The following is a 16749-nucleotide window of genomic DNA, read 5'->3' on the forward strand; positions in this document are numbered from 1 at the left end:
CAAGGGGAAAATACTCTCTTTAGTACTCAGTTTAGATGCCAAAAAGGCATTTGACCGCCTTACTCGGCTGTTTTTTTTTTCTACCCTGCATAGGATGGGTTTTGCGGGGCTCTTTGTCAAGGCGGTTGAGTCACTGTACAAATCACCTTCAGCCTCAGTTAAGCTACCCCATGCCTCATCTGCAACATTTTTTGTAAGGATTGGTACACAACAGAGGTGACCCCTGCCCCCCTACTTTTTGTATCCCTTAGCAATTTCTCCTAGGTCTAACCCTGATATTCGGGGCGTCCAGATTAGGAGGAAGTCCTACAAAGTATCATTATATGCAGATGACATTCTTTTAACCTTAACTCAACCGGTTACTTCTCCCCTGAATTTATGGAGAGAATTGCATACTTATGGTGTGGTGTCGGGTTACAAAATATGAATGCTTCCAAAACAGAGGCGTTGCCTCTACACATACCCCCCCCCCCCCCCCCAAAACTTTTGGCCCCATGGAACTCCAATTCATATATGAGGAAGGACCTCTCACTTAAATACTTAGGAGTTCAGATTACTTCTACTTATGCCCACCTATACTCCCATAATTTCCCACCATTATTCAGAGAATTGCAGTCTCCCTTAAGTACATGTAGCAACTACCTGCTGTCTCTGCTAGGTCAGATAGCGTCGCTGGAAATGATGCTCCTCCCTAAATGACTTTATTTGTTTGAGACCCTACCAGTCCAGATGCTGCCCCAGGCGATAAAGACTATGCAAACAGCTTTTTTAAAGTTCATCTGGGCACATAAAAGGCACAGATTAGCCAGGATCGTGGTGTACACACCCAAAGTACTGGGTGGTATGGGGGCCCCAGACCTGCACAAATAATATTTGGCGGACCACTTACAGTATTTGTCACTGTGGACTTCACCTTGCCAAAACCGTACCATTGCAGGCACAGGTATGGTCTGTTGTCGGAACCCTCGGGACTAACATCTGTCATCCAAACCCCACATATCCCCGACAGTTTACAAGGGGTGATGTCGAGCCCCTGGAGGTATAGGGGCTTGTTCCAAATTAGACATCTTCTGCACCCTGTAGAGAAGCGGTTACTTACCTTTCAGGAACTCTGCAAGAAGGTTGAGCTCCCACCTACATCCTTCTACGCATATTTACAAATCAAGCATTTTGTCCAGTCCCTCCATCCCTCAGCCAGGTTTCTAAACATGACCCCCTTTGAGAGGCTTTGTGCGGAGGACCCGTACTCTAGAGGTGTTGTCTCTTTATATATATATATACATATATTGTCTTTTACACAACTCAGTTTGAGACGCCTAAGGCAAATTCATGTACATGTGCAAGTGGGTGCTGGGCTGCACGTTGGATTCAGATGAACAGTTAGAGATCTGGGAAGCAGCACACAAAAACTCCATATGTAAGCTGTATAAAGAAAATTTGTACAAGATTATTCTCAAGCGGTACCACACCCCAGAGGTGCTCCATTGATTATTTCCTTGGACTAACTCAACTTTCTGTCATTGTGGGGTCTCCCAGGGCACCCTGGAGCATATTTTTTGGTTTTGTCCCATTATTCAGGAGTATTGGTCTTGAGTGAATAAGTTACTTTCAGATGTAATCCAGCAGCAGACCTCTCTAGATCCTCTCACCCACCTTCAATTCTTTACACTATTGCCGAAATATACCTGTAAACTGGCTTCTCATATTTTGGTTGCAGCACATACACTGATCCCTTACAAATGGAAAACTACTCGGGCCCCCTCCATTGCAGACTTGCATCTCACGGCCCTTATTTGGAATACTGTGGTCAAATTTGAGAACACTTGGAAATCATGGGACCGTTATTACGCCCAGCTGCCCGGATGACTCTTTGCACTTTGTATGTCCTTTATCAGGCCCACATTTTTTACCCCTCCCTCCTCCCATCTCTACCACACCTCTCCTTCCCTTCTTGTTGTTTTTTTTTCCTTGGGACACTTGCTATTGACTTATGGTACATGATGTGTTGAATGTTTGCTATTACAATATACCACGTATTATATACACAGTGATTATTTGAGCACACTCTTCACAGTGATGTTAATAAAAGATTGATATGCTACGATTTCATAAGCAAAACGATCCCAAGCTTGTTATAATGACTTTGTTATGTTCTTCCGCGTTATTGTTATTTATTGTTTTATGCCTTTTTCTTCTGTAATTTTGTTAAAAATTTTCAATAAAAATACAATTTAAAAAAAAAAATGCAAATCCACAGGTTGAGAGTTAACTATGGAAGTATTGTATTAACTTAAATGAGAAGAACAAAATGTTAACAATGCAAAACAATTCACATGCTTCACTTTAAATAGCAGACTTTAACAACAATGAGAGGTAAAAATAAGGATCACAGTGGTATTGGGCTAAAAAATATGGACAATGTTGTCAAACAGAAGAGGGTTCCCAACTGGACTACCTACCATCCTATAGGATAAAGAAAATATCTTCCGTTATTAAACACAAACTTAGCAAGATGTGATGGATTCAATCTGAGTGCATCAGCTGTGATTATGTCAGAGTGGGCTGTTTTGTATTGCAGCAAGTACCGAATTTCATCATGGATGCACCAGTGATTTTTTTATACAATACCAGTTGTAATGATTAAAAAAAGCTGACTAGGCCTAATTGCCTTTTTAAAACCTCTGTATCAAAATATTTATTATGCCATAACTAAGTAATTGGCCAAAAAGTGTCCTACAGAGACATTTTGGTCACAGTACACTCTTCATGACGCCATCTTCTTCTAATGGTATGTTCCTGGATGTTGGTAATTTTAGGTCTTCAAATTCCTTGGAGTCAGTTTTCTCTTCAAGTCCATTTCTCTTTGCCATTAGTTGACTGATTTCAAGAAATGTTTTTCCTTTGGTTTCAGGAACAACAAAAAATATAAAGATAAACGTTGCTAGGCAGATGGCAGCAAAGAGGATGAAGCAGTATGAGCCTAATCCACTCTGTAACGGAAAATAAATATAATGTAAAGAGAAAGAAACAATCTCGAAATGATAATAAAGACATTCTGAAAATGATAATAACAAGTACCAATCATTGTTTAATAGTAAAACCCTTAATATTATTTCAAAAGAAGCTTATGTGGCCATGTGGCTTTCAAATATCCACCCATTTATATCTACCATCAGACATCTTAGTCTCAAAAAAAGTCTTTGATCAATAATCAATTGTAAAGAGGAAAATAATAGTTCTACTTCCTATAAGTGTACACAAGCAGGAAAATACTGGTATACCCACATCAATATCAAAGGCAGTCAATATCCATTTTATTTCAAACATGTGCTTAAAAATAATATAATTTCAACATATACAACATACAATCAATAAAAAGACAGTCACTTGGCTTTACCTCACAATTTGTGCAGATATACAATAAAAAACTATCAAATTTATTTTACTATTGCCTGACGCGTTTTGCGCCTGCAGCCACTTCTTCAGGGGATTTGATAGCAGAGCAACAAAGCAAACAAATATCCAAAGTACAGATATCAAAAGTACCAAGGTGATGTTAAAATCTGGGTCAGTCTCACACTGCATGCAAGGCAGGTATTATGGAAAACACTGGATTAGTGTCATCGGTATCAGATGAAGGTAATGTCTCCTTATATGTCATCAGTACCCTTTTCCTGGGTCAGCGAATCAAAAGTTTTTATATGCACACTTCAGCCTGGTCCCACCATCAACCCAGCAAACAAGCAAGCATGCATTTTTTAAATGAAAAGAAGGCCCAATGGGAAATCCAGAATGTTTATTGAAATATATATTTAGCTTTGTTGTGTAGAAGAGTATTTAAATTAAAGTGAAAGATCATTTGGAACAATTGAATTCATAATTTCATTAGGTCTTTCGTTAGGTCTGTGGCCTTTAAAGACCAGAAGGTAAAATGGCAAGATTGGAAAACTTCAACAAACAACAGATGATAAGAACGCACTCACCATAAGGAATTCAAAAATAAGCCCTACAGTAAAGTTCGATAACCAGTGAACACTACCGGCTACCATAAAGGCTGCAGGACGGGAAGCCTGGCGAAACATCTCAGTTGTAATCACAAATGGGATGGGACCTAGTGTGTAAGAAGAAATGAAATTTTGTAACATACAGTATATCATAAGACTAACATATTATGTTTCAATGCCTCGAGTGTAGTTGGATTACCATGATGCCATGCCCTTGGGTGTTCTTTACAATAATCCTCTCTTAACTCTGTATGTTAACCCAATACCCCAGTACTAACTATCACACTAAGGGCCTGCTTTGACTGGATTGTGTTTGCTTCAAACGTAGTGCCTTGCTTGTGTACTTGCATACCTCCTGCATTGGGATTCTCTGAGCTGGTGCTGAATTATATTGGCATCAAAATTCCAGGTTTCATCACTGATGTGTCTGTTATTTATTTATGATGTTTAGGCTTTGCATTTCCTTTGTATTATAACATTGTGGCATTTATTAATTTGATGTTTGTTAACATCATTGACAAGCTTCATAGGAATTAAGGTTAGCATAGAGATGAAGTAGTTCTGTAGTTTCCAAGAACCAACTTTGAGTGTTTAGAGTGATTTAGTAGTGATTAGAATCTAAAGGTGTTCATTATTGCAGTGTATACCAATATAGAATAGTCACAATATTATTCCACTTACTTGGTCCAATGGCATGGCCGATGACATAGACAATTATGCAAACTATGCTCAGGTATGGCATCCAGTGTACAGAAGTCTAAAACGCAATTAAAGTCAACATTTATAAATCACCATAATTTATAATTATGTTTTTAACATGGTAAAGTGTTCCTTACAAAATACCAAGTCTTGTAATTGGTGCAAACATGAAAAAAACATTGTTTCATTTACACAGTTAGTATTTTTTATAAAGAAAAGCTAACGCAGGTATTGCAATTAGCTATTAGAATCTTTTTATTTCATGGTACCCTTATTTCACCACAAAGTTGCTGCCAGTAACTATCCTTATCTCAACTTGTATACATCAACAACAAGAAGAACCTTACACTTTACTATGCTGGCCAGAAATTGCTTCTTTAGGTAAAAGCAATTCTTGCAAAGGCAGTAGAGGAAGTTGCCAGCATCTGAGTGCTGTTTTTGTATGCATGTGTACAGCAAAATTCAGTACTTCAATATTGCTGCGTATGGATTTTAGTGATCTAGTAAGCATTTCTAAGTAACTTGCATTTTCTTGGCAATCCCTACTTTCCTAACTGCTGCCCCAGAGCACTTCACATTTATGTTATAATTAGTTTTATTTGCAGTTAGGCAAAGTTTGAGGAACTGGAATTTGCCTACAATGTTCACCATCATATTGATTAATTCTTAGGCAATAAATCATAACCATCTGATATCTCACAGGATAGAGAAGGTGAAACCAGGCCATTAGTTACAAATGGTGTGTAAAAATGACACATTCCATGATTCCATGAATTGTGATTAATATGCTCTGTGTAGGGCAGTAGCCATACATCAGTGACCAAGATGATGGTTAGAGATTTGAAATTTTATTGTTCCAAGGTCCTGTGAGTTAGGACTGGTAATACCGGTACTAACCTTGGTGATTTTGTATCTTTACTTTAAAATCAATTTTGTATTAAAACAGGGGTGTCAAACTCAAATACACAGAGGGCCAAAATTAAAAATTTAGACAAAGCTGCAGGCCAAACTTGAAATTTATTGAAAACATTGAGACGGGCTAAATCTTATGAGTGGCCTGCCGCTGGAACTCTCTCTTCACTGAAATAGCACTGCTACTACATTTCCTGGCATTACTTTGTCTATAAAACAGTCCAATGCGGGGCCACACATAGGCAGAGAGCCAGCTGGTCTATAGACGCGAGTAATTCCAGCATCTGTAGTAGCGGCGCTATTTCAATGCAGCGGCGGTCCAACTGCAATTCATATTGGGGATTCCTTTGGGGGCCAAAAAAAAGGACGTTGGGGGCCAGAGTTTGACACCCTTGTATTAGAGAAATAACATTTAAAAGCCACAATACTCTTACCTGATAAACCAAAGCAATAGTCAAAACTACACATGCAGTGCAACATATTCCGAAGCCTAAGAGAAGTAACAGTCGTCTACCCCATGAATCCACAATGAAGACCTGCAACCACAGAGTAAAGGCAAGGCATTTTTATATCATCTGCAAAACATTCACACAATATACACAGCAGGTGAAAAGTCCATTTAAAACCACATGTTCAGCTAAGGCTACTCAATCTACAGGGTCACAAAACTGCTGAGTGATTTCACTGCAGAACAAACAGCGCTGGAAATAACAGAACTTCAAGTAATTGCATAGGGTTAGAAAACTGTAAAACGAGGTACGAAGAAAAACCTATACTGCTGTTTTGATCAACAGACTACATCATCTATTCTTAAACTGGGTCCCAATAGAGGTTGCTAGGGGTTCCTGGAACTGTGGCTGATTGATCTCATTACTGATGATGCCTGCAAAGCTCTGGGGCTGATACCTGTTGGTAGAGCCAAAGCCAGTTGTGTGACTCTAAAGTTTGTAGTTGTCTATAAAAGTCGTATATGTCACCACTGGAAGGGGGTATTCTTTCCACTGACCATCAATTTAAGAGGCTTTTGTCTCAATGAACCGCCATGCATTGCTATTAGTAGGGGTTCTTGGAGACTTGACAAAAATTTTATAGATTTATCAGGATTGAAAGGTTATGAAATGCTGGACTACATCATATATGCATTTTTTGTCCACAGTGCTATTTTAAGGTTCATTTCACATTTGGCGGTGGGGGTTACATCAATACAAACAGCAATTTTCCAACTTACTGGAAAATATTTAGGCAATCAAGTCATGGTCCTTTATTTCTTTATGAATAGGAACAAAATATAACATATGGATCTGTACCGTTGGTTAAGTTTGTTGGAGAGCGGGGCAGGAATATACTTCCCTGTCTGTTGTACTGCAGTGTATATTTGCCTATCTGTAGGCAGTCATACAACTCACCGCAGCCAGCGTCATCAGAACATTGACAGATCCGGTTGCCACTGTGACATACTGAACGGTGTCTTCTGCTACACCAGCTGCTCTGTATATACTGTCTGCATAGTAATAAACCTGAAAGGAAACAATATGCAAGGTGAGAAACTTGAAAAATAATAACAAGTATCTGTATCTCTGTATACATGATATGATGATATGCTTAAAACAGCTCAACAATACATGTATGTAAATGCCCTAAATGCTTGATTGTTTTATGTTATAATGCTCAATAGTGTTTACATAATAAATTAGGTTGTGTTTATGTGCCCATTATAGTTTTGCCCGCATCCAAAGGCTAAGATCTTAAAACTGTAAGACAAATTGTAGAGTTCCCACCACTTACTGCATTGATCCCTGACAACTGTTGGCCCATATTTAGGACGATGATAGAGATAAGCTGCCAACGCAGTGGACGGAAGGTGCACAAGTTCTTGACTGAAAGGCGTCCCTCTGCCTTCTCTGATTGGTCCTCTTGATACATTTCCTTGATTTCGTCATCCACATTTTCACAACCTCTTAAGCGCTTCAAGGCTTTGTGGAAAATAAGGAAAGTTCAGAGCATTTTTGTGAGTAAACATGATACTTTAACAAATAGCGATCATGGTATTTCATTGTACACTTTGCTGTAGAATTTAGTCATTTTTTTCATTTTGTCATGATTTTCTGTATCAGCAACAATAAATAAAAAACTATCAGACTGTAAGTAAACATTTTTTCATATTAGGCATCTCCCAATTTGTTCAAAAACTTGTATGATGTCATTGCTGATAATATACAGTAAATTACTTGTATTTAGTAAGAAGTAATTGCCTGATACCTGATAAGTATACAGTTTTTACCCCTCTTTTCCCATGTAATGCAGTGTTTTGAGCACTCTTTCAATAAGGACTTATTGAGGGTGCATTTTCTGGAAACATTACCAAAGATGCAAAAAGTGGGGTTGTCTCTCTATACAACCCCACTTTCTATAAAGGTTAATTACATGTTAATTAATACATTTTTTCTACATTAGGTTATTCTCACCATTCCTGGCTTTTTCCTCGTTGTGCTTGTGCAGCAGTGTGTATCTTGGACTTTCCGGAAAGAAGGGGAGAACAATCAGCTCTAGAAGAGCAGGAATTCCAGTAAGAGCAAGCAGTATGGGCCATCCTGTTTGGTATAGTAAAGCAAATTGTCAGACATGGCACATAATCTAGATATATGGGGTTGTAAAGCTGCATTGCACTGAAGTTGATTTAACATAGGACACATAGTAACAGCTGTTACAGTTGGCACTTTGTACTGGGGCAAGTTCCTCTGGTGCCAGGTGTTGGCATCACATGATATTGGTGTGGGACTGCTTGCTATGAGTGCACAAGTTTTCAGGGTAGTGTTAAGGCTTGATTTAAGGTGTTTGGTTAGTGTTAGACTCATTTTAGGAATTAGGTGCATTAATGGAAATTTTTTTAGAGTGGATTCAATATTTACAATATTCTCCCCAGCCCCTTTTAGCTGGGCGCACCACCCGGTACTTTTCAGTAACCACCAGGCTGTTTTTCCATGGTTACTGAAAAAATGGGTCACAATACAGGGACCACTATCCACCTACAGCTTCTTGCCACCCAGCTTAAAAAATACTGGGGAGAATACTGATTAAGGTTATTAAGTGTCAGTGTCCAGGAATAGGGATGTGCAAGAATGCCTCTGACAGTCTCGCAAAAATATCCCCAAACTTCTGATGGGTCTGCGAAATTTCGGGCAACTGATTTTGCAAATTTCATTGAAGTGAAGGTTCCCACAGGGAGCGTGGGAACCTGTGGTCACAGCTGATTGAAGGAACGCGAGTGCCTCCAATGAGCTGTGACTGAAGGCGAACTCCAGATGAACTCTCAATGGAGATTCTCCCTTGAGAGATCATCTAAGTTCAGTGAGAACACGACCTTGTGGAGAATCACAAGGCCATTCTCGCTTACATGTTCCATAAGCGAGAAAGGCACGATTCGCTCACTCGTCCCTATTCAGGAAGTGGCAGGATAAATGCTGAGGGACACACTAAGGGCAAACATGTGTTCTTAGGACACAGAAATCAAAAATATAGAGGAATTCTGGAGTTGGATATTTTTGACTAAAATACTTTAGGTTGAAAAAAAAGATGCTTTGAAATTTTAGTACATAGGAAGGCAAAGCCAAATGTTTAGTCCTACTAGAGCTCCCCATAGGCAGTATGATCAATACTCTGGATCAAAAAAAAAAATTTTCATTTAAAACTGGCCATTTCTTTTATTTATTTAGTTGGCTGATCACTGGTGCTCTTTGCTAGCTAATATGAATGACTGTTGAGGAAGCCTGTATTCTTTACGGTATGTAGCATTACAAATGTAACAATACTGTACCATTTGTATTTCCAAGTATGAATCGTATCCCAAAAATCTGTGCCATAAGAATACCGATGGTAATCAACAGTTGAGGCATCACACCAATACCTCCTCGAAGGTTTTTGGGAGACATTTCTCCGAGGTACATAGGGACAACATTAGAAGATAAACCTGGTCAAAAAACAATATACAACAATTAGTAGTACTAGTATTATCCTATTTAATGTATAGCACTTTGTAATATGTTGGTGCTATAAAAATCCTGGTTATTAATAATATTAATAATAATAATAATAATTAGTACTAAAATAACTGTTAATGAAATGTAAACTTGTTGATGGTAAAGTGTAATTTATTCTGTAACATGTCCTGATTGCCTATGTTTACCTATCTGACACAGTACTGTGTGGTTTGGCATCAGCACTATTCCTTTAGATGTACAGGTAGTCCCCGGGTCAAGGACATCCGACGTATGGACGCCTCCTAGATAAAAACGTGGCTCAAGTGCAGGATGGAGGCTGAAAGGGTGGAGGGGGCAGTTTGCATGACTTGCAGAGGAAATCTTTTGCTAAACACAGCTGGGGTTTTGGTTGATCTTAGGGAAGTTGAGCTCTTTCTTTTTGACCAAGACAAACTCTGCAGTTGTTTCCTTTTGCATATCAAAGCACAATTCGCTCTGCAAATGAATGAATGTCTAGGCTCCATATTATAGGCTCCTAATAATATGTTGAGACATCTGTCGTAATTGCATTTATTAAACTAATGTACCTGTTGTCTTATATACAAATTCAAATTAAGAACAAATCTACAGTCCCTATCTCGTATGTAACATGGGGACTACAAGCACAGTGGTTAATAAACTGTTGTAAATTACCTATCAGTAGACCTTTAGGTAAAAAAAAAAATAGGAAGCTAACAGAAAGAAATGCAGCTCCTGCAGCTGATTCTTATAAAATATGGTAAATCATAAATTGTGTGCACAGCTATAGGGATGAAAGGGATTATTATTTTTTTATTTACAATGTTTAAATTAGAAGTCAGTAGTCATCTGTCTATCAGCTCTTTTAATTAAGAAGAGTTTATGAAATAAAAAATGAGCATATCATTACTGCTCCTTGGCCAGGCTGGAAACCTGCTGGACATCCCTCATGAACATATAGAAATTGCATGTACAATAAATTACCTATCGAAATCTTAGAAGCATGTGAAATTAAAAAAATTGTAACTACAATTTTATACTTTATAGTTCTTCAGTATTGGTTTCCTACCTGCACAGATTCCTATTACCAGCCGGCTTGCAATGATGACCTCAAAAGATTTAGCCAGAACACTGGTCCCCATTAAAATAGCAGGAACAATAGAGAATATGTTGTTCAGCAGCAAAGTTCCTTTTCTAAAAAAAAAAAGCCAGAGATGTTCAAATGTTATAGGCAGTAAAAAGTAGCGAAGTGTATACAAAGCAATTCACTTTTTTGATTATTTTAAACCAGTTTATTTTGTTCTGCTCTTCTTAAAGTTTCCCAATAGACCTTTGTTATCATTGTCTTCAGCAATAATTCCATCCAATGCTGACTGTGGAAAAAACTCCAATATAGCTCCCCTCCTCCCTATAGTTATTGAACTAATATTTGAATGCCTCCAGTAATAGTTACCATCAATACCACCCAGGTAAATCTAGCTCCCAAGTTCAGTGGGCAATAGTGAGTCCCTTATGTTCACTCACTAACCATATCTTATTATATAATTTTATTATATCTCCTACTCAAAAATATCCTGCATCTGTATGCTGCAATAGGGTGAGAGGTAATGGGATCTAAGAAACAGGTCAATAACCTGGCCACTTTTGTTTTTATATTATACTTTTGTACACTTAGATGATCAAAATATAAAAATTATAGAATCAGTAAATTAGCTGGTGTGTTATGGAAAACAACATCAATTTTACCTCTACAGACAATACTACACTAATGGTGCCATCTATGCATGGAAACACACGTGTTGGCATACTTGCCCTACAAAACCCCGGGACACAATAACTTATTTAATAAGCAATTTGCAAAGTTCAATAACCCATATTTATTCCTTCTTGCACACAGTTTGGGCATTTGTTTGGTTTTGTGTCTGGATATAGAAAAAACTTCTCCACTTACCTGCCAATTTTATAAACAAGGGGCCCCACCATTAAAGAGCCAAAGAATCCACCCAGTGGGTATAAGGAAACCGTAAGAGACCAGAGCACAGCCAGTAAGTTTGAAGTAAGAGTAGAGCCATAGCGATTGACGTATGTTTCATTGTAAAATGTCTTCATGAACTACAGAGCAAAATATATTATAAGTTGAAATGCCCACAGCTAATGATGCTTGCTTCAAGAATAGTATTGATTTACTAATTATCTTTAGGTTGTCAACTTGAATTATCTCTGTGCAAAGAATATTTCAAAAGTTTTGTCAATGAGGTGAAGTTCAGCTTATTTTAGCCATTTAATTATGTGCCGAAAATTATTTTTTTTACATTTCCTTGCAATTTATTGGGCATTCAAATTGAGCTTCAACCACATAAACTAGGCTTAGTGACTTATTATGTTCTATGAACCTCCCAAATTCATTTAGTTAATCAAATGCAAGGTAAAATAAACAAGCATTGCGCAATATTCTGGCGCTATATAAATCCTGTTTAATAATAAAAATATTAATAATACCTACAATAATAATCTGCTGGCTGTTTTATTTTAAACTGGCCACTAGGGGGTGATGTTGTTATGTGTAATCTACAGAAGTAGCTTCAAACGTGCTTTGATAAGTGGACATTTGTTTCCTATAGTGTATAGTAATCATAGTAATAAAAAAAACTCTAAAGCAGTTGTACTTAACTCAGAACTACTATCAATGCAAACTTATAATTTCCCTTTACATAGATGAAAGGAAGCCATGCATATACTATAGGCCTGGTTAGAAGTATAACTCCTGCCAGATGTCCTGTAAATTCTGGATCTTGATTAAAAAAATAGAGCATGCTTGCAGGATGTTTCACAATAGCAGTTTAAACACTGTGTAGGAATTAAGACTTTGAAAAGTTCCTGCAAGATATATTACACTTAGCTTAAAAATTATAGAGAAATGTCACTTTGCAAAGGATATCTAATCATGCTCAAACTTGATTTAGATGGTAAACTCAACTGAGATTCATTTTATTCATTGAACTAAGTGAACTATCCCTTGCAAGAGAATATTTCGCTCTTAATAGATAACCACCTATGTAAAACACTGTGTCCTATGGCTTTATGTCTGGACAAGCATAGAATGTGTTCTTCAACCAATGCAGTTTATACAAGGTCAAGTGTTGTTCTGTTACTTAAGTAATTCATTAATTCATTTAAGTTTGTCTCTACCTGGTTGTTAGGCAAAAATGCAGCATTGGTACCTTTGAGAATTAAAGCTGAGCAATAAATAATGATATTTTCTGTCCTTGCTAAACTTTGCTTGAAAATGCCAGTTTCTGATGAAAACGTTAGTGATGCAGACTCCTTGGCTTTAATTTTTAAAATACACTGGATTGGATTGGAATGACAGCCAAGCCAATATATATATTTCTTTTTGACAGTACAGATAATGCACAAAGTGAATTATTCCATTGCATGGGGATAAAAGTGTTTTCCAAAGTATTTACAGTTGTAATGATGTTATGTTATGCCACCAGTCTTTATACAAATAGCATTTAATAAGGTATTTCAAGTACTCACAGGTGCTGGAGAATTTACAGCAGCCACATTGTACCCATACTGGAATGATGACCCAATGGTGGCCACCAAAGTAACTAGAACAAGAGTTGTTGTCAGACGCTGAAAAAGAAGAAGGACCAGATTGTTGCATGAATACATATTAGTTATATTCCTGTAATGCAGCCATTCTCAACCAGGGTTCCTTGAAAACCAAAGGCTCCTCCAGACGTTGCCAGGAGTTTGTTGGACTGACTGACATCCCATATGATGGTGTCGGCCTTGCTCCAGGGCCAACACTATTTGGCAGAGCCCGCTGCATGAAACCTTTAGCTGTCTGTAAAGGTGGCATTCTGACTGCTAATATATGGGGGCATCCTTCTCACTGGCTACCAATGGAATTTTTCACATTAATTATAGAAAGGGTTTCTTGACACATAGGACTACTTCAATGGTTCCTCAGGGGTAAAAAGGTTGATAAAGGCTGCTGTAATGTAATGCAGTAATGTGCTTATCATGCAATCCTCTTGTATTCATTCAAGATCATCCACCATTTGTGTGGAACATTACATGTACAGGTATTTTCAGCTTGTCCTACATTATTTCTAAACTTTGATCTTTAAGCTGTTTCTAATAGTTAACCTGACACAAATACAACTGAATCCTTAAACTTAACAATTAAAATGACTCTTTTAGGAAGGCACAAAATAATCCCCTAGGATCCTTGCTCCCCAAAGGTGAACATTGCCCTGCTTTAAATAATTTTATCTTTAAATCACCTGTGTGAAACCCCAGATTTAAGCTTCTATTCTTTAAACTCCACAGCAATAAAGGTAAAACTATAGTTGTGTAACCTATGGTACTCTCACTGCTCCCAAACTAATAAACTGCTTACAAGTTGGGGAAACACAGCTGCAATCTGAGATACAGATACAGGAATTTAGATTTTCAGCAACTGTATTTCTCCTGTTTTGACATTGGACTAAATAATTGCAGTAGATTGGAGCGCTGCTGATAGGAATCCCACATTCAGTACACAGAATAGAGTGGGGTGCATCAGTATCCCCCCGTACTCACCCCCTTTTTCTCCACTGGCTCTTCTTCTAGATCTGCCATTCCTGCAGGAGCCCCTCAGTTCTTGCAGCCAACACTGGGAAAATACAGAACGTCAATGGGTCTCTGTTCTGAACTTTGATCGTGTTATCAATTTAGGAGAAATTAACTGTTTTGTTTTGGATTTTTTTCTACATTAGCAAAACTCACTGACTAAACAACATCAAGCAGGACTATTATCTGTAATGTTTAACCAAATGGAATGGTATAAGCTTGAGTGTTATAGTGACTTTAATACAAAGTATCTTTATCAGTCTATTTGTTATCCAGACCTTTTAGCAAATTAATAACCAAATCGATGTGTAATGGGACTGTAAACTCAGAGCAGAGTATGAATTCCAAGGATAGGTCATACTGTAATTTATTTTCACTATTGCTTTGTTTAAAATGTTTCCCAGGAAATTGACAATATTGGTTTAACTTATAAGGTCACACCAGTAGATGGTGCTGTGTCTTCATGTAAAGTGTGTAGCAAACTTTGAAGCAGGAAACATAAGTTTGTAACAAAGATTACATGGGTGCATGATGCCATCTGCTGGTGACCAATAACTGTGCACAAAAGATCATTTAAGAGCAAGAGACCCATCATAAGCAAACTCAAAAATACTCTGTACAAATAGGGAAACAGGCAACGTTTACTGAGGTCATGTGGTTTTATTTCTTCCCTTCCCTCTAAATAAATATTTCATCAATAAAACATCAAGGATGTGTTTATTCAAAGTCATAATTTTGTTGGCATTTCTATTGATTACTGTTTTGAATGTTATCAGTGATATCAGTAATTTGTGCATTAGGTTTATACTTGAGTGACAGCAGGTGACCTGTATTCTCAATTAAAACCAAGTATATTGGTTTAAGTCGGGTATGTAAAGTAATTATTAAATGTGTGAACCACCAATTACCAGTGTATTCCTAAAATAGTTTGCGGGTACATAATAAAGTGTAAACACATGTGACATCATTATTGTGTACAGTATACCAGCTCTGGAGCAACTGGCCACAAACATCAACAATCTCCAAAGCAACATTTCACTTTACCAAAAAAAGGAAGGGAAATAACAGGTATGGGACATTGTGGAAGCCAATGGAACCAGCAAAAGTGAAAGATGTAAAAAAAAATTAAACACAAATGGAGGACAGGGTGGGGGTGGGGGGCAAGGGTAGTGTCTAGTACTACTTAAGTAGCCACGCCAAGGTCTGCAGCATACTCCTAAGAAAGTGAGTTTGGCATCCATATTACGCACCAGTTCCAAAATGCATCAATGGTCCTCCTTAGAGTGGAGGTAAGGTCTTCCATAAGCCCAGTATCCATAATTGTAGCAAAATACAATGCAATGTAAAAAAAAGCATAACCTTTGGGTAAAGATTTGGTGAAATTTGGGTGAAAAAAATTACCTCTTAGTACCGGTATATAGAAAAAGAGAAAAAATGGGTTTGTTCATTTAATATTAAAGGGGCAATGTATATCTTTGTATTTTGGTGAGGTATATATTTTTTTAAATCTGTGGGTCTCCAGGAGAGCTTTAATGAATCAGACCCATTGAGAACATATAATAGGCAAACATGGCTTCCCTTGTGAATATACAGGTAGTCCCCAAGTTACATATGAGGCAGGGACTGTAGGTTTGTTCTTAAGTTGAATTTGTATGTAAGTCGGAACAGGTAAAAAAAAAAAATTATGGAGCCTAGGCCAGGGGTCTATTTGAAAGAGGGGCCGAGCCGATGGGGGTGTGGGTGGGGTTATGCCATCATGACGCCACTGAACGTGATGTCATTATAGCATAACCCCACCCACTCTCCCATCACAGATCTGAGCCTTTGATGGGAGAGTGGGTGGTTGTGTGCAGGGACACAGCCTGCCCACCTCCACAAGCCGGGATACTAACGGGTGATGTGTTCCGCTGCCAGAGCCACGGAACACCCAAAGGGCCGAAGAAACAACCGTATTGAGCGGTATACAGCCCGCGGGCCATAGTTTGTCCATGCCTGGCCTAGACAATCACTAACTTCTGCAGCAAGCTGTGCTTTGATATACAAAAAGAAACAATTGCAGAGTTTGTCTTGGTCATTAAACAGGTATATCCGTCCTGCATGTCAGATGTCCTTAACTCCGGTACTACCTGTATGTGATAAGTTTTAGTATAATAAAAAATGTAACACAAACACACACTGATAAAATGATTTACATTATTGTGATCACTATAAAAAGTACACTTTTTAAAAACAAGTAGAAAAGTATTTAAAAAGAATATTATGTAAATGTACACCCCTGAATGTGAAAATGCTAGATGCTTGGCATTTTACGTAGTGCCTTTAAGTATTTAGCTGATCAGGTCAGTTGTTAAAACAGTACTGAAGCCAATTAACTAACAAATAGCCCAATACTAGCATGCTGAGGAGGAGATCAACAGTAGAAGCTGATCTATTTCTCAATTCACAGGAGCCAGTGTGTTCCTAATGAATCCATGCAGTATATTGTCAGATACTAGAAAGTGAAATCTGTCTGTCCT

The 16749-nt window shown here is 37.9% G+C and overlaps 1 protein-coding gene across 1 annotated transcript; it reads right to left on the reverse strand.

Annotated features, from left to right (window-relative positions):
* Nucleotides 1-2258: 2258 nt before the first annotated feature.
* On the reverse strand, nt 2259-14364 carry SLC2A5 (solute carrier family 2 member 5). The gene is made up of 12 exons (XM_072426335.1): nt 14204-14364; nt 13151-13249; nt 11562-11722; nt 10680-10804; nt 9430-9582; nt 8081-8206; nt 7401-7588; nt 7022-7132; nt 6050-6151; nt 4686-4761; nt 3984-4111; nt 2259-2990 (listed from the first exon to the last, which is right to left on the reverse strand). The coding sequence occupies exons 1-12, from the start codon at nt 14240-14242 to the stop codon at nt 2751-2753; spliced, it is 1548 nt and encodes a 515-aa protein (XP_072282436.1). The 5' UTR covers nt 14243-14364; the 3' UTR covers nt 2259-2750.
* Nucleotides 14365-16749: the final 2385 nt, after the last annotated feature.

Source organism: Pyxicephalus adspersus, chromosome 11 (genome assembly GCF_032062135.1).
Source record: "Pyxicephalus adspersus chromosome 11, UCB_Pads_2.0, whole genome shotgun sequence".
NCBI classification, from domain to species: domain Eukaryota; kingdom Metazoa; phylum Chordata; class Amphibia; order Anura; family Pyxicephalidae; genus Pyxicephalus; species Pyxicephalus adspersus.

Excerpts from the sequence above, each read along its gene's own strand:
- SLC2A5 (XM_072426335.1), bottom strand. The coding sequence starts at position 14,242 with ATGGCAGATCTAGAAGAAGAGCCAGTGGAGAAAAAGGGG. Across the intron at positions 13,250-14,203 it reads AGCCAGTGGAGAAAAAGGGG|CGTCTGACAACAACTCTTGT; the intron begins GTGAGTACGGGG and ends CTTCTTTTTCAG. Across the intron at positions 2,991-3,983 it reads TTATTTTTGAATTCCTTATG|AGTGGATTAGGCTCATACTG; the intron begins GTGAGTGCGTTC and ends TTTCCGTTACAG.